The sequence below is a fragment of the Salarias fasciatus genome, chromosome 23 (assembly GCF_902148845.1).
Source record: "Salarias fasciatus chromosome 23, fSalaFa1.1, whole genome shotgun sequence".
NCBI classification, from domain to species: Eukaryota; Metazoa; Chordata; class Actinopteri; order Blenniiformes; family Blenniidae; genus Salarias; species Salarias fasciatus.
Window position 1 is genome coordinate 25,567,911 of NC_043766.1, and position 23,616 is coordinate 25,591,526.

The 23,616-nt window shown below is 41.7% G+C and overlaps 1 protein-coding gene across 1 annotated transcript; it reads left to right on the forward strand.

The window, feature by feature from the left end:
- The first annotated feature begins 6,382 nt into the window (after positions 1-6,382).
- LOC115381704 (histamine H3 receptor) lies at positions 6,383-11,765 on the forward strand. The gene is made up of 3 exons (XM_030083266.1): positions 6,383-6,741; positions 7,246-7,412; positions 10,864-11,765. The coding sequence occupies exons 1-3, from the start codon at positions 6,504-6,506 to the stop codon at positions 11,710-11,712; spliced, it is 1,254 nt and encodes a 417-aa protein (XP_029939126.1). The 5' UTR covers positions 6,383-6,503; the 3' UTR covers positions 11,713-11,765.
- Positions 11,766-23,616: the final 11,851 nt, after the last annotated feature.

Consider the following 23,616-nt stretch of genomic DNA (forward strand, 5'->3'; position numbering starts at 1 on the left):
AGACTGGTTTCTAAAAATAACTGGGGCTCATCTGTACCCTCAGTGGTTTGGGATCTACTGGCACAACCTTACTGTAGCAATCTGTTCTCACTGTCTTGAGGATATATAGCAGACTGAATTATAACATAATGACACACAACAGGCTGGGATTCCTAAAATCCCATCCATGTTTATTTACCCAGATGTCTACTCATTTTACTCATTACGAATAATTACGGTTATCTCATTTATCAGAGAGCTTTTTTTCCCTGACAAACTGTCATCAGACTCAACCCATTCATCTCAGTTTCAGTCATATTTATTTTTACGCTTGTGGAAATCTCACATCCATTTTCAGGTCTGATGACTTAATTAGCCTTTCTCAGTGCTTCAGATTTTATCTGTGCTCATTGCTGCTGATGGCATCTCATCTGTGTCATTGTTGTTGCAATTGCTCAACAATGCATGTGATGTGTGTAGCACCTACAGAGCAATTTAGGGAAAGTGACTCAAAATGACACTAAATAAAGGTATGCATGCATATTGTTCGAAAGTTATGAATAAACCAATAAATTGAAAAATAATACTTTCAATAATATTGAATTGAAATAAATCTGGCAATCTGTTTTCATCGGTTTGAATTTCTTAAAAGTTGTTCCCTACATATTTTGTGAGTCAATTTATATCTTAAATTTTACAAAGTTCTGCTCTGTGGCTTGTCTTCATAATACTGTAACACCCCTACTAAATCAGTTTATTTTTTTAATAAAAACAGACAAGCAAAAACATGTAATATACTGTTCGCTTTAAGCATGAATTGTGAATCACATGAAAATTAAAGCTGCAAGCAGCATTAGACGGTCCGTATTCTTGCTGGTCAGCTATTTGAAGCCGTTCCCCCAGATGGCGCTACCACTGACAGTGTACTGGGACCTATGGAAGCAGTGATGACCAACTTTGATCATACACAAAGTTTCTGGTTGAGTGGAGCATGTACAGGTTAACTATGCACCACTTCCTGTCCTGTCCTGTCCACCTCTAGGTGGCGCTATCACCAAGGCTGTCTCTTGGTCAGTGAAATTCATCAGGGCCGAACTCTGATCCCACATGTGATGTTTCAGAGCAGAGTTACCCATCACTTCTTGTTTAATGCTGACACATCAATTTTCAGCAGAAGGCAATGGCCACACTCTTTGATTCTTGAGCAACATTTTCATAACTTTTCATCGGGAAGGCCTGCTGTAATTCCTGGTGAACTTTCAGGTCTCTTGGTCTTACCCCTTCGGAGAATTTCCTCTCACGCATTTCATGCACAACGCCTGCATACCTACAAAATTTCTTGAGTGTAGGTGAAATGTGTTGCTCAGAGTGAACCATGTATAAAAATGTGTAAAAATCTTAGGGGGTGCTATAGAGCCATTTTCCTAGACACATGGGCAATGACCATAAAATAACACATTTTTAACCACTTCTGTCATGTGCAATTTTTTTGGCAAGTTTAATCATATGTGGGCCGTCAAAAAAGCAGCAGTTTTCTTATGGAAAAAAAAAAGTATAACAATAATTCCTTGCATTTCAACAGGGTCTCATTCAAAACTAATTAGTGTACATTTTTTTTAAATGCAAACTAGAATTTGGCACTCAGAGAGCGCAGACCTCCGCCACAGGTCAAATCAGTCACCAAGCCGCGCCGCATGCCGCACGCCGCACGCTGCATGCCGCATGCCCCCCGTGGGCGGGCCTGCCCAACTATGTAAAGGACTGCCTTATCTCTCAATGATAAAGAATCATTTAAAAAATTCCTGGATCCAGACAGTGATCCGGATCATCACCAAAATTTAATGGAGTCTAAGTCAGCCCAAGGCCCACCTTTCCACAAAGTTTTATTGCAATCCGTCCATTACTTTTTCCGTAATGTTGCTAACAAACCAACCAACCAACAAACCGACGTGATTGCTTAACCTCCAGGCTGAGGTAATAACATGCGGGGGTTGTGGTCTTAACTTCTTCTCTGTCATATGTTTGGATTTTGAGTCACATTAGAAAACTAAGTAATGCAATAATTTTGGTTAAACTGATAAAGAACACTGGCTCATCAAAACCATGTAACAAACTTTTAAAATAAACAATAGGCTACTTGTTAGATAAAGTATATGATCTGACTGAATTCATAAGATTTTGGAGCCAACATTTACAGTACTAGATTATCAGTTTGGCCCACTTTACATATGCTTGAAGAAGAAATCAAATAGCATTATTATTACCATTGCCATTATTACCATTGCCTTTATTTTATAAGCTAACATATCACCAATTCATAACATAAAAACATCAACATGAGAATGATAATTTCTTGGAAAAAAAAAAACCCTAATCGATATATGTTGCTGAGTATGTATGTAAAAACGCAATGTATTTTTTTCCTGATATACAGTGAAATGTTGAAAACTACAGTTTGATATGTGTGACAATGCTACGTTATGGAGTAATGACAATAATAATGAATATCATTTTTATGTGATTTAAAACTGGTATGAATTTTCACATGCTTTATTGTAGCGACAAGCGACAACTTCATGCAGAAAGACCACAGGAGAACTTCCGCATCCATAATCCAGGGTTTTCATTATGTAAAGTAACCCGGAATACATACACAGCTTCTGGCACACAGGCCTCATTTCCTCTCCCCGGAGATCCCATCCGCTCCAGGTGCGACACATGATGAAATAAACGTAACGTAACTAAACATCTAAAACACAAGAACTAAACTAACACGTTCAAATAATAATAAATAATATATAATATGGAAATCACACAAACACACATAACCCCACCATAAAACAACCCCCAAAAGTCCAGACAGTGCTTCCCAGCGTGTCCCGTGGCATGCGAAGCGTCATGGCGACCCCCAGGGTCGTCACAGAACTATAACACATGCAGTGTAAAGCACACTGGGCTCTGTTCATGCAGAGTAGAAAGTGCTGTATAAGTGTATTTCATTTACCATTGACCATTTACACAATGGGTAATGGGTTAAAAATGTGACTGATAAAGGGGCGAGAAGGGAAAAGCATTTTGACTGATTTTTAAACGCAGGAAAAAACTTAGCTAGACAGATGTCAAAAGAAGAATGAAAGAAAAGGTTTAACCTCTACAAATGATTCTTGACAGTAAAGACTTTATATTTAAATCAGTGTGAGTTTTTCATTGTCATTCAGAGTATCCACAGAAAGCTCATGCAAACCTTGTAAGAATATGCAAGCGTGCACAAAAGACCTCGCCTATATGTATGTGAAATTATATTCGAATTTTGATTTGCTAAACCACAGATGTGTTTCTCTTTTGTGCATTCCATTTTCAATACAGTGAACCCCAGGCTAGGCTCAAGGTTTCTGGGGTTAACTTACATTTGTAGATGCTGCAGCGAAAAGCATTCTCACAGTGCTTTTCACATGTTGAGCCCATTCAGTGATTTGCTCTCTACAGCACTGGAGGATTTGAAGATCATGGCTCTGAAGTCAGAAAGATTCAGTGCTTATAAAACACATTTCTTTATGATAAAATCCTCAAGTTTTTTTGCATTTGTGTGTGAAGATTTCTGATTTTATAATAAATGTTAAACAGTCAAAGTTGCATATAATGTCCCATTTTTTGCAATACTGATCACTTTTGATCGACATCATGGTGTTTCTATCCTTCCGTATCTCCTTTCATCCTTTCTTTTTTCATAGTGTATTTTTTTTTTCTTTTTCTGAGTGCCTTATGAAATTAGAAGAAGTTTTCATGCATGTTAGGGTTTTTGAACAGTGGATTTAAAACTATGATATAAACTAAAGAAGAGTCGAATTGTAAGCTCTTCGACTCAACACTGAACTTTGATGTTTGCTTTAAATATCGGTATGCCTGTGATGACTGGCTCCTTGCAGGCACCCTGCAGCTCCAATAGTTTCATGTCAATCTGCTTCCAGCCTGCTGAACTGTTCCAACCTTTGATTGCAGACCGCAGCCTTTGATCATTTCCTGGCTGGATAAAAAAGCAGAATTGACCAAGTGCAGAAATTACTCAAGGGAACCATAAATGCATTCTGTCTCGAAAAATACAAGTGTGCCATGATCACAGAATGATCTGACACCAAACACACATTACTATCATCTTGTTATAATTCTGTGTATTTTGGGAATATGTGGGACATTGAGCAGATTGCTGTGCATAAGGTATGCATGAGATATCAAAAGTGTCATGTTATATCAACCCTGGTTATATTTACATTCCTTTTCTGTCATCGTGGTTTTACTTATCTCAATGTAATTTTGTTGCTTTTGTGAGTACTTGTTTGCTGTCTTATATTGGTATATATAAAATGAAACAAAAAGAAAAAAATCAAATCTGCATTCTGTCAATTAGAAATTGTACAATGTAAAAATGCTCAATAATTCTCTGAAGCTGTAGAGCAAACATCCTGAAAAGCATAATTTAGCTGTTCGACAATTTCTTCTAAGAATATCTGTTTTTGCTTTGTTGTATCAAACAGTAAGATGTAATTAAAATGTCTGAAGTAAATAAGAGCTGGGATAACACCATGAGACACGTTAGTTTTACCCTTCCGATGGTGTGTTGTTGCAATGGTAATCCTGCCTGATAAGTAGCTAATCACAAAGTGATTAATTACATCTTCAGATTTAATTAATCAATCAGATTTGCCCTTGCATAGTTTTCTCTGAAACTATGCATTGGACAAGTTTATTAAGCTTTTGTACAAATGGACAACTCACTTTGATTATAACAGCCTTTAAGGGCTAAAGAGTGTCAGTTGTTGTTACAGTGCAGGTCTGAGGCTCAGGTGCAGATTAGCAAGTGGAGGCAGAGAGGAATAGCTCAAATGATATTTAATTAAAGTCTTGGAACACACACACACACACACACACACACACACACACACACACACACACACATACACACACACACACACACACACAAAACCTTTAATGCAATGTTGTAGCCTTTAGTTTATCCTCCAGTACAGGGTACCACCTCGAAGAGGGCATGAGGGGTGAGAGTGTGGGCAGGTGGGCAGCCAGGGCTGGGATGCAGAACTTGCAGTAAGATCAAGGTAATGAAATCAAGCCCTGAATCACCTGTCCCTCACTCACTGGGCCAGATGAAGGTTTACAATCACACGTCGGGTGAGGTCTGAGGTTCAATTAAATAGAGCCACTGCTCATCAGGGATATGATCCTCACCCGGCACCACGGGTGATACAGATCACTGCAATCAGCAGCCAGATCCCTGCCTCTGCAAACACAGCCTGGCAATGCCCGCCTGAAACAAAGACAAACAGAAAAAACAAGGCCACAGTGCTCCAGATTGGCTGCAGGAGCACAGAACATGACAGTTGTTGTGTTTGCATAGATAATTGGCATATGAATATATGTGGAGGAACAATGCAGGACTTATGTTTGTACTAAGATAAAATCACAGTTGCTAAAGGGATGAAACAAATTCTTTTCCTGGCTCCCCTTTCATAAAAATATAAATATTACTATAGCATATTACTATTGACCTTTTTTTTTTTTTTTGTATTTGCATGTATTTGTGTTTTGTCTTATAAAAAAGTGATTCATTATGATTCTGTGGTATTAATTACAAAGCAATTAATTACGTATATTATGTCATTTGAGTATAGGAATATTGTTCTTGCTTAAAAGGTTATCCTGTCATGTGTAACATGACAGAATCAAGTCAAAATCAATTATATTTAAACTAGTTAGCACTAACTACTCGTAAAATTGGAAAGTTCACATTGATTCAGACGTAAAGCATAGTAGACAACGTGTATTAGTTTTTTTTTTCTTTCCTTCTTTTCCAGGAATCATAATTTTTATGTTTGTTTATTTTATTTTATTTTATTTTATTTTACGCATGTAATTCGTGTGGCATGTTATCTTACAAAATAAACAATGCTGTTCACTTTGTTTTGTAGGCGGGCGGAAATCGCCGATGGAGGAGGGCGCAGTATAAAATCTCGCCTCGGGCGTTGCAGCGGGTGTAGGACCACCTCTGTCGGTATTAATTTCCATGATGTAATTCTAGCGCATCCACGGAGGGGTGTGCGACTCGGACCTTTACTTTGACAGGACGGATGGAGGCAGTGATTCACTGTGATATTTGTTGAGCTTCACTTACTGAGACAAAATCCAGAGCGCGCGGAGCGCTGCAGCGCATCCTTCATCAGCGGCGCTGTGGACCCGGAGAGTCCAGAGAGACGGCGGCGCGCAGGGGGCGTGACAGGCATCACTCACCTCCTCAACCAAAACAAGAGGCAACATCTCAAGCCAAGTGTACAGATGTCACAGATTAGTGATTTGGTAAAAATGGTAGATGCTGCAAACGCGTTTTTATTCAGCAACAAGTGCCCTCCACGCCTGTCTTCTTCATTAAAGTGGATTGGACCGTTCGATCGCGTTCCTGGATTTGCGTTTTTTCGCGAGTAAAAGTTGACAATGCTCGTGGATTTGAATTAACAATGGGCGCGCACTTGCCAGGGTCCAACTCCAGCGGCAACTTGACACCCGCGGTGTCAGAGGCTGAGACCGCCCTCCCCGGGTACCTGGTGGTCATCCTGTCGGTCCTCATGGTCACCCTGGTCGTCGTGGTGGTCGCCGGGAACGCGCTGGTCATCCTGGCTTTTATTGTGGATAAAACACTGAGGAATCAGAGCAACTACTTCTTCCTGAACCTTGCCATAGCCGATTTCCTCGTGGGTGAGTTGACGGTGTGCTCCTTTTCTTCTCTCACATGTCACTTCACTCAGATTTGGTACACTTGCATCTCCTTCCTTTATTTTTTCCTTGCCTAGTTGCATAGTGTGTTTTGCATTTAATGTCACTAAAAAGCACTGTGGGTTCTAGAGCGTAATGGCCCCATCTGTACACATTATTGTCACATTGTTTGACCGTAACTGACCACTTATAGCGATATATACACTTGGGGCACTTGGTTAATTATACCCCATCATCACCACAACAATAAATAAGACAAGCGTGCTCGTGCTATGTTTGTTGATTTTGATAAAGGGTTTTTTTACTTGGTCACTTCAGTTAAAGGGGATATTAAATGTGGGAACAGCAGCCAGTAATTTTAATGTCATATTAAACTGGTCTCACTTTCAGACTGTGAATAGTAGACTTCATATTGGAATGTGTGTGTGTGTGTGTGTGTGTGTGTGTGTGTGTGTGTGTGTGTGTGTGTGTGTGTGTGTTCTTCAGGTGCTTTCTGCATCCCAGTGTACATCCCATACAACCTAACTGGCAGGTGGATGCTGGGTAAAGGTCTCTGCAAAGTGTGGCTTGTCATGGATTACTTGGTGTGCACCGCCTCAGTCTTCAACATCGTCCTAATAAGTTATGACCGCTTCTTGTCCGTCACAAGAGCTGTAAGTAAAGGCTGTGGAGGTGTGCATGAGCAACACACTAACACACAGATGCAGTGAATGAGTGCTGAGAGTGACAGAAGCAGGGTACAGGCGGCATATGAACAACGTGGTGGTACAACCACTCCTCACAGACGTCCGTCCTCTGGGCAGCATGAGAATCCTGATACATTCAAAGCCTTGAACTGGATGCCCGTTTTTAACATAGAATGTTTATGGAGTCACATTTGAAAACTAAGTTTGTCTGTTTTCATCATTCAAAATGTCACTTAAAGAGGCACGTCATCTTATTTGCACTGATCTTATTTAACATGCAGAATTGCTCAGTTACTGCCTCTGAACACTTTGGAAGGAGCTAAAAATGACAGTACTGTTGTAATAAGGTCTAAAGGTTCATTTCAGTTGTAGTGCGGAAGTATGTTCTAGTTGTGCATCATTTCAAGGGTGTGAATTCCAAAGAAGAGGGCAATGGAAAAACAGGATGTACATTTTTATACTGTCTCATTGTATCGCATTAGAAATGTAGTCTTTGTGCTTTATTTAAGAACTTGGCCCTTCTAAGAGATTGAAAGTTAAAATTTTTCTCTCTAAACTGTAACAGTTATACCAATAAATAAATAAATAAATAATAATGAGGTAAGTGGAGTTGCTTATTTTAGCACACAGTATTACACTCTCAGTGAGTGCTGGGTCAGTGCTGTGTGCAAAAGACCTGCGGTCCACACAGTCCATGCAAGATCTCTTGACATTGTCCAAAATAAAAATGTGGAGAGTCCTGAAATGAGCATCGACACAGCCCTGGAGTTCATCATTTTTGTATTTGTGTTTTTTTCAGTGTTTTATTATTGTTTGTTTAAGTCATCACCGGACTCATGGAGACACACATCCACTTGCATGGTTCCAAACCACTCTATATTTGCAGCATCAAACAAAAGTGGACAAGCAATGGAATTTCCTAAATGGGTATTAGACAATCAGCAAAGAAATAATAAAATGTAGGCAACACTCTGCTGAACCACAAATCAAAGCAGACTGGTGCTGATATGGCAAAATGGAACACGAGACTAGTGATTACAGTCATAGAACTATAACTGGCGGAAGAGCTTTCAAGGGTGACTGCGTTCTGCCTCTCTGTTCCTTTCACCTGGAGTTTGTGGAGAAGTATCATTAATTTTGGCGTGACTTCAATTGGATTTTTGATTTTTGGTGGTAACTTGAAGTTTTTTCTGTACAAATCTTTAAACTGAAGTGGATCTATTTTCTTCAAAACAAACGGATGTATTTTAAATATTCACCATTAATCTGCTTGGTGCAAATTCAAAAGATAATCCCTACTAATGTCTCCAAATACGCTTTGGGCAAATCTGTCATTAACAGCAACTGCCTAGTTGTGCTTAGGATGGGAGTTGGGGCAGTTTAGGTCCTGCTCGTCACTGCCGTCCTCGATTCCTCCTTGAAGTGTTAGTGTGCCCAGAACACATGACAAGCCAGTAACACAGCAGAGTAAGACACCGATTGAAATCCACAAGGACTCGAGTGAAGTACAGCTAAAGCATAAACATAGTATGAAGAGCAGAAAAGTGCAGACATTTCTGTAACCTCAACTTCCTACAGCTCTTTAAGTGAACCAAGGTGTACCAAGACTAATGCAGAGCTGCAATCCTTCAAATACAATATGCTGCCTACTGGAGGCTGATCCTAGTTGCCTGTGCCTGGTCTGCCTCTAAATGGAAATAATGCTCAAACCACGACTGGCTTAGGTAAAAGTATGGGGGAATGCAAGCTTGACTCTGATTGTCTCCAAACTGGTAGAGCTGCTCACTGTTTGAGGAAAGTCTACATATTCTCCGCAAAAATGAAAAAAATGTCTGATAACTATCATGTTCTATGATCATGCCACTTGCACTCAATCTCTCCTGTTCACTCCTCCCAGGAGGAGGATGCACATTTGCATTTTTCATGAAGTATGAAATCTGATGCCCCAACTAACCTTATTTCTTTGTGCTCTGTGAAAATAAAGACCTCTCTCCGTCCTTTTATGTATTCACCTGAAGGTCCGCCAACCTGTGAGCTTGTCTTGCAGTCGTGATGACACAGATTTTATGATTATAGGTGAGGCTGGGAATTAAGGTATCTTCTTTGTCTCCTACACCTGATTGTCACTCTCCAGGTCTGCCATAAGAGAGAGCAATGTTGACAGAAGGTGTAATGATTCAGTGAAAATGTGAATAAGGATGAGCATTAAACTCAATGCTTGACTGTTTGATTGTCAAATGGCTCATTTTGGTTAGAGGAGTGAGGTTTTCTATTTTTTTTTTTAATTTATGTTTTAGCTTCACTCACAGAGAGATTTCATATCCCCAGTCATTTACATAGACTCATAAATTGATGTCATGGGTTACCCATAATTTTGAGGCTCTCATGGCCAAATGCACAAGTCTTTAGTGGTACACTAATGGAAAAATGTGCTTTTAGAAGGTTTAGTGCTCATATGAAACTGAAGGGGTGGATATATCGAAAGATGCAAAAAGGCAGAACAACACTGTTTCTAGCTTTAGGGCTTCAGTTAATTTTTTTTCTCTGCAGCTGTTTTTTTTTTTTTTTTTTTTTTTGTCTTTTTGGGGTCTTCCATCTTGCAGCATAAATATTTCCATTCAATAATACTTTTATTTAAAGCACTTCCCCACACATGACCAGTTCACTTCGTTAAAAAGTATAATTCAAGTGTTTGTTTACTTGACAGGCATAAAACTGAAATCTACTTAAGTGGCCAAGTGGCACATTTTTTCCGCTCACAATCTATTTAAATTCACCATTAAACTATAAAGTATAAAAACTATTAGGTCGAGGATGGTAGAATATAGCTCTGCCAGATGATTTTAATTCAGTAGCACAGTGAACACTCATTTTGTTCATTTTGTTCAAAATGAAGAAACATTATTCCTTTAATTTACTGTGGGAGTAGAGAGTTCTGTTTTTGTTCTGTCATGAACACATGGGACCAAAATAAATTATGAATGATGAAGTAGTTCAATTTCATTGTCAAACAATAGCTTTTTGAGTCACACACATATCAGCAGCAGGGAAATGCAGAAAGTGCTGGCAGAATGACTGACAGCTAATGGTGGGGGAGGAGTGGATTGGGAGAAACCAGATGTCTCTTTCACACCCGTGCTGCATTGGTAATTGTGGCTCCCTGCCCATCTTTCCCCCTTCGCTCACTGGCACTGGTGATGCAATGTGCAATAGGAGCTTCATGGGTTTTATTTACAATGTCTATCTGTCAGTATGAGAAGTAACAAGGGCTCTATTTGAAAAACAGGTGGGGGGGCCAGTGTATATGTCAGTCTGTTTGTATGTGAGCATCTGCACTGGTTTAAAATGCAACAAACAGCTGTATTATGGAGCATAGTTTTCTTCGCTGTGAGTCAACCTTCTGCCTCTCTTCTGACAGGTTAAATACAGAGCCCAGAGGAACCTCACCCGCCAGGCTGTGTTGAAGATGTTGGCAGTGTGGGTGCTGGCCTTCCTCCTCTATGGCCCTGCCATTATCCTCTGGGAGACAGTTGTTGGCCGGAGCATTGTTCCCTCCCATGAGTGCTACGCTGAGTTTTACTTCACCTGGTACTTCCTGCTGAGCGCCTCGACCTTTGAGTTCTTCACCCCGTTCGTGTCGGTGACCTTCTTCAACATCAGCATCTACCTGAACATCTATTGCAGAAACAAGAAACTGAGCGCCTCTATCGAGGACAGTGACAAACCTCAAAATACTATAAAGCACACAGATGGAGGAATGTGGTCTGTGTTGTTTGTGAAGACTCGCAAGGTGTCGAGTGAGGCTGCCGCTATTTCTGCGGTTATAGAGGATGACATGCAATACCCATCTTCCTGTGGGGAACATAACGCCAGCCAGATATTCATGCAGCAACAGAGGTTTTCTCCAGACAGAAAAAACCTGAGACTCTTTCAGCACACTGCTTCTGGCGTGAGGCCTGGCCGTAGGACACAAGGGACTCGCCTTTCTCGAGACAAGAAGATAGCCAAATCTTTAGCCATAATAGTCTGCATTTTTGGGATCTGCTGGGCGCCATACACTCTGCTTATGATCATCCGTGCTGCCTGTAGTGGAAAGTGTGTGTCGAAATATTGGTATGAGGTTACATTCTGGCTTTTATGGCTGAACTCAGCCATCAACCCATTCTTGTACCCACTTTGCCACAGCAGCTTTCGAAGGGCTTTCTCTAAGATACTTTGTCCTAAAAGACAATCTGTACAGCCTCAGATTGAGGCTCAGTCTTGTTAGATGAACTATCATTCCTCAAGCATATTAAAGGTCTACATTTTTTTTAAACAAACAAAAAAAAAAAAGAAGAAAACAAATGCCTGGTGATTCAAAGTAAATAGTTGCATTTCAAGAGTTGATTGTCAGAGCACATTCCGAAACCAAAATGACAGAGCATATATATATATATATATATATATATATATATATATATATATATATATATATATATATATATATATATATATATATATATATATATATATATATATATATATACATGCATACATACATACATACATACACAATTATCTTCTTAATAACAGAGAATAGCAGCAGACACTTACAGTACTTTTAAAAGTGGGTGTAATTGCTCCTGAGTAGAGTGCCCCCATGAGCTAATGTCAGATTTTTCCAACGGTGCATGTCATTTTGCTGTCTTTTGCAGATTCTTTCCCTTAGGACAGGAAGAATTGCAGAGGTTTTTTTTTTTTTTGTTCTTTATATCTTTGAGAATGTGAAATAATTTGTCAAAAATACCCCATGAAATTTACAGCATGAAAACCTATTACGCGATTTCAATGGAATTACATTAAGGGTGGGCCATGAATAAGGAAAACAACAAAAGAGAGAAGAATTTCTATATGTTTACAGTCCATTTTGTGGACCTTTATCAGAGAGACTATTTATACAGTTTTGCAGATACTGAAGGTGGGATAAAAACAGAGAACCTGTGATTTTGAGCCAATCTACACTTGCTTTGATGGTCCCATAATATGCAGTTTTTCAACCATTTCACCGAACGACATTAAATCAAAGCGTATTGCCCCAAATCCAGCCTTGGTCCTGAATTTCAGTCAGTGTGAAAAAATCCCTGTTGTGAGCTCTACTGGAAACAGGCTGTTTATCTTTGTTTAAGCGCACATTTACTAAAAAGTGGATTAAATGGAGAGATGACAGACTTTCTTCACTTCTCTGACCTCTTAAATAGACAATGGAGACACATATTACCGTTAGAAAACCATAGGAGACACATATTACTGTTAAAAAACCATAATGAAGTGAATTTTGCATAATATGGGATCTTTAAAAAAGATGTATGAAATTGATGTAGTGTTAACTTTTGTACAAAAAAAGAGAATAATACTATGCCAAACTATAGATGGTTATATTCATGAAGTGTAGTTTTTTCTTCCAAGACTGGACTGGTTGAAGCCACTTTGTATGTCAGTTATATATGTGTGTAAGTGTAAGTAGCCAAAGAAAGAATAAATAGAAGACTGCCAACATGCTTTGTTACCATATGTTATTTTTTCAACTGTGTAGGAAGGTGGCGTATAAAATATATCTTCAGTTATGAGGGGAACACAACTTTAATAATTTTGAATTCTTCATGAGAAAAATATTCCTTCGCCAATGTTTGTTGACTAGTATGATCATCCTCTGACTTTAAACCTTCTTCAAGAAGGCACAGAGACACCAGTGAAAGTGTTTGCGAACCCAGCTGATCAGAAACACACAAAAATTCTAGTACCAGCCTACTCATAAAACCCTTGCTTTGCAGTTTTATGGCTGATTAAAGGTCTATAATTGCTGGATAGGATAAATTAGACAGGATAAACAAAAGTTACTTCAAGCATGTGTGTCTGGACAGGCCTCTTGCTGTTTCGTATGTGGAGAATGATCAATATATTGATTTAAAAAGTCAGATTGAAAAAAAAGAATGTTTGAAAACCAAAATCCCCAAACAGGAGATCTTTTTCAGCTTTCAAGCTTTTGCTATAAGTTCATTGAAAGGTATGACAGGACTGGAGAGCTTAGAAGATTAATCCATATTTCCAGCACAGATGAATCGAATCACAATGGCCCTCATTTATCAATTCGTCTTTCAAACGGGTGTATATCTTAGCGGTGAGCTCATCGTAACACGGAAAAGGAGCGATTTTGGCAAAAAAAGACATTTTTTGGAGCTGGAAATTGATCCTGTCAGGTCTGAGGTGGGGGTAAATCAGAAGGAGTTCTTTGAAAGAAAAAAACTGGAATTAAAGGAGAATAGAAAAACATTGTCTGGAGGACGATCACTGCGGTGATGAACAGCGTCGCCTGGACGAGCAGGCACCGGCTGAGGTCTGAAGAGATTATAGGTCCGTTAATTTAACCCTGAAATAAATAATGAGGCTGACTCACGTTATACAGCTCAGAATTTTTATTGTCTCGTTTATTTATGTCTTCGAGCCAGACAGCAGCGGCACCGCGGCCCGGTCTCCTCCCCCCAGCGGTGACGGTTCCACCGCGACACACAGACCCAGCACTGGACCCGATGCCGAGCAGGACCCCGGACTGAACAGGACACGGGACCAAACAGGACCCGGGACTCACGCCACGAGTGTGGCGCTTGCCACCAGCTGCTTAAATGAAAGACAATTTATAGAAGTCTATAGAGCCCCTAAAGGGACGTCAATTTTTTTTTTTTAAGGGAGTTTTACATGCACACGTAAAACTTTAAGGGAGCACGTAAAACTCTGCTCCCGTTCATAACGCTCTCGTCTGTGCGGATCCCTCTGTGGACGTCCGCACAAAGCCCGAATTTTGAGACGGCGTTGCACGTAAACCGGTTGCACCGGTATAGGCATGCGCCAGAGTGCCACAGCAAACATCTCTGCCATTATGAGGGCTGGTCTTGATTCAGCGGCACGGGCAGCGGATGGCACGGCTATATTCATGGTTCAGAAGCCCCGCAATTTTGGCAAAAAAGAAACTTTTCCGAGCTAGAAATCGATCCTCTCAGGTCTGAGGTGGAGGAGCTTTGTGGAAGACTTAAAACTGGAATTAAAGGAGGATATATAAACGTTGTCTGGAGGAAGATCATGGCTGCAATGAGCAGCGTCGTCGTGGATGAACGGACACCGGCTGAGGTCTGAACAGATTATAGGTCCGTCAATATAACCTTGATATTACAAATGATGAGGCTGACACACTTACACAGCTTTATTGTTTTGTTTAATTATGTCTCAGAACCAGACAGCAGCTGCACTGTGGCCAGGTCTCCTCCCACCCATCCTCCCCGACACACGCATCCAGTACCGGACCCAGTACTGAGCAGGACTTTGGACCGAACAGGACTCGGGACCGAGCGGGTGCTGCTGGACCGAGAGCGGCCATCATCATGGCAGAGATCCAGGAAAGACAAACAGAAATCTGGCGTTTATTGTCCATAGTGATCAAGCTGGAGGGAATAAATAATCAATAATACACTGAACAAAATTAATGACAATTTATAGAGTCTGAATAAAATGTTTGACTAAATATCCACTGTCTGTATTTAATCTTCCTTATTATCCTTATTATATAATCTTCCTAATTATTTGCTAAACTTTAGAGTATATTTACATTTCAGAAGCGGTTCTTCAGGTGCTGTCGTCCTGTCTCCTCCGTCCAGCCCTCAGTGGAGGTCCTGCTGGTTTTCACATCGGATCCTCTCGTGGTGAGAGCGCATCTAAAGTCACTCCATCGGCCAGTGCGTTGTGTCAAACTGCACAGGCCAAAATAAAGTCACTCACCATTTTGGGGCTAAGCAGCATTTTCCCCGCTGAATCTGAGAGTCAGAAATGTGCTCTACAGCAGCATGCGTGCGTCTTTGCGCACTGTTAAAACAGTGCTCCTCTCCATGGAAGGATGGACCAGCGGAGTTGTTGAAAGTTAAAAATCCTTCATTAATCCCACAAGAGAAAATTTTATTAGATATTCTGTAAGAGCATTGATTTTTTTTATTATTATTTTACCTTTTAATCTGTACTGAATATGTGCTGCTTCTGCTTTATGGCGTGTTTGACATGTGTTTTATAATTATTTTCACGCTCTGCCAATTTTTTCTGTGCTGCACCGCAAAACCACACTGACTGAAACATGATGTCCTGTCGTGAGATTTCATACGATCATGATCATATTGACAAATGCCGAACCTCATCTTTCAATTGGACGTACGACAGCCGTACACCCATATACCGCCGTACTGCCATTTCATAAATGAGGACTAATATGTAACGAAAGTTTTCTTGAGGCTCTGAGACCACCAGAAAACAACTGGAAAGTTGTGCCCAGATTTTGCTCTAAAGAAAATACAAACCCATGGAGATCATTCTACCATAGGACTTGCTTTTAAATTTATGATGATGAGAAAAAAATTGCCCTTCAGACATTGCTGACATCTATTTTGCCTTCTTTACCAACAAAACATACATGTGTCAAGTCTGGTGGTAAATATTGCATCCAAGTGTGTAAACTGTCAACACAGTAATTTATAGATTCAGAATGTGATGCTTTAGTGCAACCACACATGCAGATGATCTATATTGTTCATTACCTTTACTTTTCTTTCTGTGAATCCTTAGCAGCACTACTTTGAAGCAGAAGAGGTATTATCAGATTTCCCATTTGTGCCTCTGTGAATACAGCAGTAGTGGGTGGCTGGTTGTTGTTTTGATAGAGTTCTTCACTTGAAAGATACAGGGATAAAAGGAAGTTTTTCTAGTTGCAGTTTGCAACAAGAGTTCGTAATTCTACTTCGTGTGATGCTTAGCCCACCTGCGGGCTTCATTATTGGTACGCTCCCTGGTGCCAGCCAATCACTGAGACAGATCCAAAAACTGACGTGCCCACTCACCTACAAGCCCAGCTGTCCTGCTTCCGTTTCTCCTGGGCTGTTCAGAAGAAGGAAGTTGTGCGGGCGCACGCTTATTATATCCCTTTGGTGAGGGGCGTGGCAGTGTGGCAGCACGTGTGCGGGATTGATGAGTCAGTTTTTGGATCTGTCTCAGTGATTGGCTGGCACCAGGGTGAGTACCAATAGCAAAGCCCATAGGTGGGCACCCACACACTTGTATAACTGTAGTTACGTTTAGTAACTATAATGTTTGATGAATTGTGATGTTGTTTCTCCACTGGCTCAATTCAATCGTCACGTCCTGGACGTATGGATGGACTTTTTTTTTTTTCCTGAAAACGCCAGTTGAAAAGTGTAGTCTTGTTGTGACTCTAAGAGAAAAAAATGAGGCTTTGTTTGAACATAACTTTCAGTTAAAGCAGAACCGTGCAAGTTTTGCTCTCATGCTCCCCCTACTGGTCTCCTGTGAAAGCTCACTGCCATAAACGTTCTCCGCATCACCCCCCGCCCCCACCCCGACCTCCGCGCCCGCGTGCAGAGAGCGTCCCACTCCTGTTTACTTTTTTTCTGCTCGTCAGACAAAGGTTTTTTTCTGTCTTTTTGGTTCTGCCATCTGTGAGCACCTAAGGGTGGTGTTGCTAATGCTAGCGAGGGTTTCATGTTTGTTTTACATGCTTTTATACTTGTACTCCAGTATGAGTGCCGTAAAGCAGCTTTGTTCTCGCGAGATGTTGTCACGTCGACTCCTCTGAAAGTTGCAAGTGCTGTTTTCAAGACACAGACCCCGGGGGGAGTGGAGGGACGGTGAATCACCTTGCCAAGTCTTTGCTTACCCCCACAGGGATTCTGAAAAACATTTATTGAGGTAAAGAAAGTTGCATTGTTCTGTTTAACTTGCATCTTATGTTTACCTGCTTCGTGTTGACTTCATGTCCTGTTTACCTGTATCCAGTTCATCTAACTTCCTGTTTACTTGCATCTTAATAATGCCCTGATCGTGTTTACCTGTTTTCAGTTTCCATGAACTTCCAGTTTCACTGTTTCCAGTTCAAGTGTATTCTTATAAATTAACACTGATTTTGTTTTGTAAATGTGGGAAATATTCCATAAATATTTTGATGAATTCTTTCAATGTGAAATAGCTGGGTTGTAAAATTCAGAGGAAAACAGAACTTGCTGCCTTCTAGGAAAAGACTGAAAAACAGATAAATTTACCGCTTCTCTATAACTACATCTACACTGAATCAAAACACTTGTAAAATAATTTGAAAGTAAAAGAACAACGACAAAACATCTCAATCTTTTTATTTATTTATTTTTTTACCTGTCCTGTCCAGCACGAAAGCAGCAGAATTGATTTCTGGCTGCTGTTATGTGCCCGACACATATAAGCATCAAGCTTCTCTTGACATCCTTTCTTAATTAATTTTTTTTTTTTTTTTATTTTGAGTACTGATACATGATATTGCTGGACCGGACAGGGGGATAAAAAGACAGGTAAAGAGACAGAAAGTGAAAGAAACAAACAAGTGAACAGACAAGGAAACAACAACAACAATAACAAAAAGAGTGAAGAGAAGGAAGAGAGTGCAAAGATACGGTGGTCCTTAATTAGTATCGACACTCCAAACTGGCTACTGCACAAGATATGACAGAATGTATCCTGAGGACTTTTGTTGGAGATTATAGCTGGTAGTGAACTGGGGTGTGCAAACTGAGGATCATGGTATGAAATTACATAAGAGCATCAGGACAGGCCAATAACAGATAACCATTAGTCTAACCCACCACAAGAAAATAAGGTAATCGAGTCCACATGCAGAATATGAAGAATGATTTAAGATGAGCGTGATCTTGAAAATGTGACAGTGATCATGCATACTTGACCTCTGACCCCTGAGAAGACCAGAAGCAGGCAAGAGAGGCCCTAAGGGCCAGTGTTGGTAATAAAGGCGTTAGATTATAACGGCGTTAGTAATGGCGTTGTTTTTTTTCATTAACGAATAGTCTAATCAATTACTTCTCCCATCTTTGCAACCAGTAGCGGCCGGTGGGTGCAGGTGGTGGGAGCGCTTGTTTCGTTCGCCTACACCATCAGTGGCGGGCGGTGCTGCGTTAATTCACTTCCGCATTGGAGGAAGCGCTCGTTTCCATACCCGCGCATTCCAGGCGGGCAGTGTTGAAGAAACCAGTTTATTTAAAATAATCGTTGCCTACCTGTTGTGTTGTTTGGAATGCGCCTTGAATGCGCGGGTGTGGAAACGAGCACTCCCGTCAATGCGGAAGTGAATTAACACCGCACCGCCCGCGGCTGACAGTGTGGGCGGACAAAACAAGCTCTCTCACCACCTGCGCCCTGCGCCACCGGCCGCTACTGTTTGCAACGCTGTTACTGTTACTGAGGATATAAGGTGGCGAGTTACTACAATTAGGTTAAATGAAGCGCGAGTGTCAGCTTTTGCCACACATATCAGCTGCCTGGAGAGAGCGGGGGGTTGGGGGGGGGGGGGGGGTGGGGGGGGGGGTGGGGGGGGGGGGGTGAAGACGAACACTGCTAAGCGCCCAGACAACTGGCAGCTATCTTAGAGCCCAGATCCAAGCCACTCCCTCAGGCAGATGTCCACGCACCAGTCCAGAAGGGGGTAGAGGAGGGCCGCGGGTGAAATCCCTGGTGGCCACGGGACCTGGGCTCCAGGGAGCCAAGACCGGCAGGTGCTGGCCCCTCTGGGCACAGTACACCCAGGGCAGGCGGAGCAGAGGGCCCAGGTGTCATACCCTGTATCTCTGCGGCCAAATGGGGCGCTTGGGGCCGGTTTTGCCCATTTTTGCTTACCCTGTCTGCTCCTCATGTTTTCCTGTCTGGTCACCTGCCTGGTTGCTTCCCAAATGTGTGACACCTGTGTTTCCCTCTGTTTACTCCTGCTTCCTTGCTGTTTGTCGGTTCCTTGTGAGTCTGTCTGCGTGTTTCTGTTTCCCGTGCTTGTACCAGCTCAACCCTGCTTGTTCCTGTGATCCTCGTGTTTCTGGGAATAAAGGAGCTTTTGGATCAACCTGTGCTGCCTGCTAGTGGGTCCTCCATCCCTGCACTGTGACACCAGGGCCCAAGACCCCAATAGCCAACCCCACCCACTCAACATATTCACATTCCCGCGTCACCCATCCTTCAGGACAAGCCAGGAGCGGGACCATATCCAGAGAGCCACTGACCCAAGAACTACACATCCATCATGCATGGGAGGAGTGAAGGCGAGGACAGACAGGGGGCAGTGGAAGAACCCAGACCCAGGGCCCACCACACTCAAGCCCACCAGGCCCCCAGGGGGCACCACACTCTCTCCTCAAATACACATATACCTACCCAATTGCCCACACATATAGAGTTGGCAAAACCATGTGGCTTATACGCAATGCATGATGGATGGGGCAAGCCGGGAAATGTAAACAATGAAATTGAACGCTATCACCTGTGAGCTGACTACGACGTAATTACAGCGTACTACTTAATTCAGCAATTTGAAAAACAGAAGAACGTTTGGATGGTAGAAAAAAAATATGTACAAAGCGAGAGAGAACACTGCAGGACCCTACAGAGAAAAACTGGAAGAAAAGGTGAAGAAAAGGAATGAGGAAAAGTACAAAGTCTGAATAGAGTGGAGCCGTACCAGCACACCGACTGGACAAAGGACGCCAGTGTACTGCCAAACTTTCAGCACGCACACATCTGAACTCTTATTTATTTTACCAAGAAACCCCCCAACAGAAAACCAGCCACTCGTTGCTCGAGCGCTCCTCCTTATAACTTTAACAGAAAACGCCGCATGTGTATAAATGTGCATAAACGTATACATGCTGTGCATCGTTCTGCGCTGTGAAAACTGTGTGAAAATATATGTTATATATTATGTATATTTTATTGTATACACTTTTTTCTTTGCTTTGCCTCTGACAACACATTTTGTTCACTTGTATTAAAAAAAAAAAAAAATTAATTTAAAGTCCCCAACAAACGAAAACGCTGCAAAATGCGGAAAGTCATGAAATAAACCTCAATTGCTTCTCAATGTCCAAAGTTTCACCCCCACAGTCCGAGGCATACATCCCCGCAGGACTGAATGGGCCGGTCCTCTGGTCCTCTGGTCCCCGCCACGTCTCCTCTCCAGCCCGGCAGTTCCGTGGACAGATAATCCAGCGATTCCAAAAAAACGCAACAAAGTTATAATCCCTGAGGCTCGGATCCCACCGGCAAACACTCCACGGCTGTTACCTGATAGTAGCATGATAGTAGCAACACCCCATGCGCTGGCCTGCCGGTCCCGTGACTCTTTGCGGCAGTGACGTCACACTTCCCATCTCTATACACACACACGCCACATACATATATCCATACTCACACATACACACCAACACACCATACCTCAGCCATAGCCCCCACAAACCCCTAGCCCCTAACCCCTAACCCCTGCAGCCCCCACCGAGCCCAATCCTGCCCCCAGCCCCCTAGCCCACCACCCCACCCCCTCTCTCCCTCCACCCTCAAATTTCAATCTTTTGAAGAATGATCATTTTGAACCTAAGTGAAATGACTCTGTGTGGCACAAATCCAGTGTAAACACCAGAGTTTCCCCCAAGCAAATAAAGTAAATGAGATACAGGAAAGAAGAATATTTTATGTTCAACAAAATTCATCAGCCAGCTTGGAAATAGAATAGTCAAGACTACACATGTCTTCCACATGTGTGATAACATTTGAAAATATTTAATAACAGGTCATTTATAAGTGGTATGAACAGAGAGCTATTTAGGTGGCCCATACAGAGACTCAGGTGAGTTTGTAAATAGAAAGCAAATTGCTCAGTGCGAATATTGGCATTGCATGTGTGTGCTCCGAGACCCTCAACAAGCAATCTTGTCTCCCTTAAAAGAAGAATTGGATGCAGCGCATACTCTCAGGTTCTGGTTCCTCTCAGGATTGCTTTGGGATTCAAATATGGTGGAGGTACGGCAATTTTTGGACAAGTAGATATCGCACAGCAGAGATGAGATCCGTGAGGACTGGAGGGTGAATGCATAGGCCTCTGTCTTATTTGGACAAATGATGGTTCAAGAGAGATGAGTAACCGTGCAGCAGAAATTGTTGCTGCCTGTCCGCCAAACAAGAGCACATGTGCTTTGAAGATGTAAAACGACATGCAAATGCTGGTCATTTGAACAATACAAAAGAAATGCATGCTTTCATTTTATTTCACTGGTTTTCAAAGCCATGTGTACCACTGCTTGCTTCCTCTATTTGGAGTCACTCTCACTATTTACAGTTTAGTAAATAGTAATAAGATAATTCTGCATATATCTGAGAAATCTATATTTTGTTTTGTGTATTGTGAATTAAATCCCTCTTTAATAATCCAATTACGATCTTGGTATATGTCAAACCATTTTGATTAGGTTTATTTAAATGACAATGTATCATTTTAGCAATTCTTTAATTCAGTTTCCAAGAAATATCTTCCCTGTTTCTCTATAGCTCAAATTGAAATTCTGAAATGCTCTTTTTGTCATTCTTAAAATGATCATCATGTGCATTTAAATATGGTTTGTTTGTTTGTTTGTTTATAAAGACTGGTTGTGTATGTCCTGTGTAAATTTATTAGTTCAGATATGTTAATTGCATTCTTTTTCCTCACTATTTCATTTAGACAGTTGTGTTGTAACAGCTACAAAAAAAGGTTTTTAGCTCGATATACTTACAATCAACCTCTCCTAGGCAATGAGTCTGCACATCGAAGTCACTAGATTGCAACACTAGAAATCACATTATTATTATCACTTTTGGTTTTCTCTTGTCAGTTCTACTCGTCACATCATGCCACAAGAACTTGATGTTTTGGAAAAATATTGTTAAAATATAGTTTTAGCATTGTACTTTAATAAAAAGGTGGGAAGTCTATTGATCAATAGAGAGTGAGGAAAGCACAAGTCCCATGGTATGAACAATTAGCACATGGCGTCAGCAGAGCCAGGCCTCAGGGAAGGAACATTTAGTCTGCCTATAGGGATAATTACTAGCACGTGATATGTGATTCACTTACAACACAATGCTAGGAACATTAAGATTTGAATAATTCATACCGTAAACGCGTAAGCTCACAGATATGTGAGGTAGTTCTCCCACAGGTCACTGCCAAGCACTCAAGGGCAAATGCATAAACAGCAACAGAAGCTCATTAGTGTGAGGAGACACACACAAGGAGTCAGAAGATAGTCAGAAGGTTCCTGCAAGGAGTAAAGACAGACATGTTCAAGAACATAGTCTATAAGGTCAGATGGGAAGAGGTCAGGAGATTGTCAAGCATACAGCCTCAAAAAACATACACTATGGTTAAATGAAAACAAGGTCTACTCAGTCCCACTGGATGAGAAAGGTTCCGTGGTATCACATGACCCTGTTCTTGCATGGATACACATGAAAATTGACAACTCCATATCAAGTGGATGACGTAGATAATCTGCATGTTAGGGCCCGGTCACACCGCCCGAACTTTGCTGGAGCGTCCCTGGAGCGGTGAAAAAATCCATCACCGCTCGTAACCGTTCACCACCGTTCACCACCGTTTAACAGAAGTTGGCCTCCGTTAAAGCAACGCCGTAAACGCTCAGCCACCGCTGATGTTAAGGCCCGTCACACCGCCCGAACTTTGCTGGAGCGTCCCTGGAGCGGTGAAAAAAATCCATCACCGCTCGTAACCGTTCACCACCGTTCACCGCCGTTTAACAGAAGTTGGCCTCCGTTAAAGCAACGCCGTGTACGCTCGGCCACCGCTGATGTTAGCGGAGGGGCCCTCCCACCGCTCCGAAAGTTTTGAGCTGCACAAAATATTCCGAGCGGTGAGGAGCGTTGAATTTTCCGCCCCGGCAACGTTCACCCCCGCTCCACCAGCGCCCAGTCCAAGTTTGGCACCGCTAGATGCAAGTTCGTGGACGCTCTGGTCCGCCAGGCCAACGCAATCTAGGACGCTGGACCACCGCTGCTTCGCTGCGTTGCCCGGGCGGCGATTAAACGTTGCACAAACGTCGGTGGAGCGGTGGTAAGCGTTTTACGAGCGGACACGGGGTTGGTGGAATAGTGGAATGGAATAATAAATGAAAAAGGTTGAAGTAATATATATAAAACAGTATTTTTTTCACAGTTGTTAACACCAGAACAGCCAAGACGTTCTGACAGACCGTTTGGGTTTTTATAATTCAAATAAATCTGTTAAAATAAT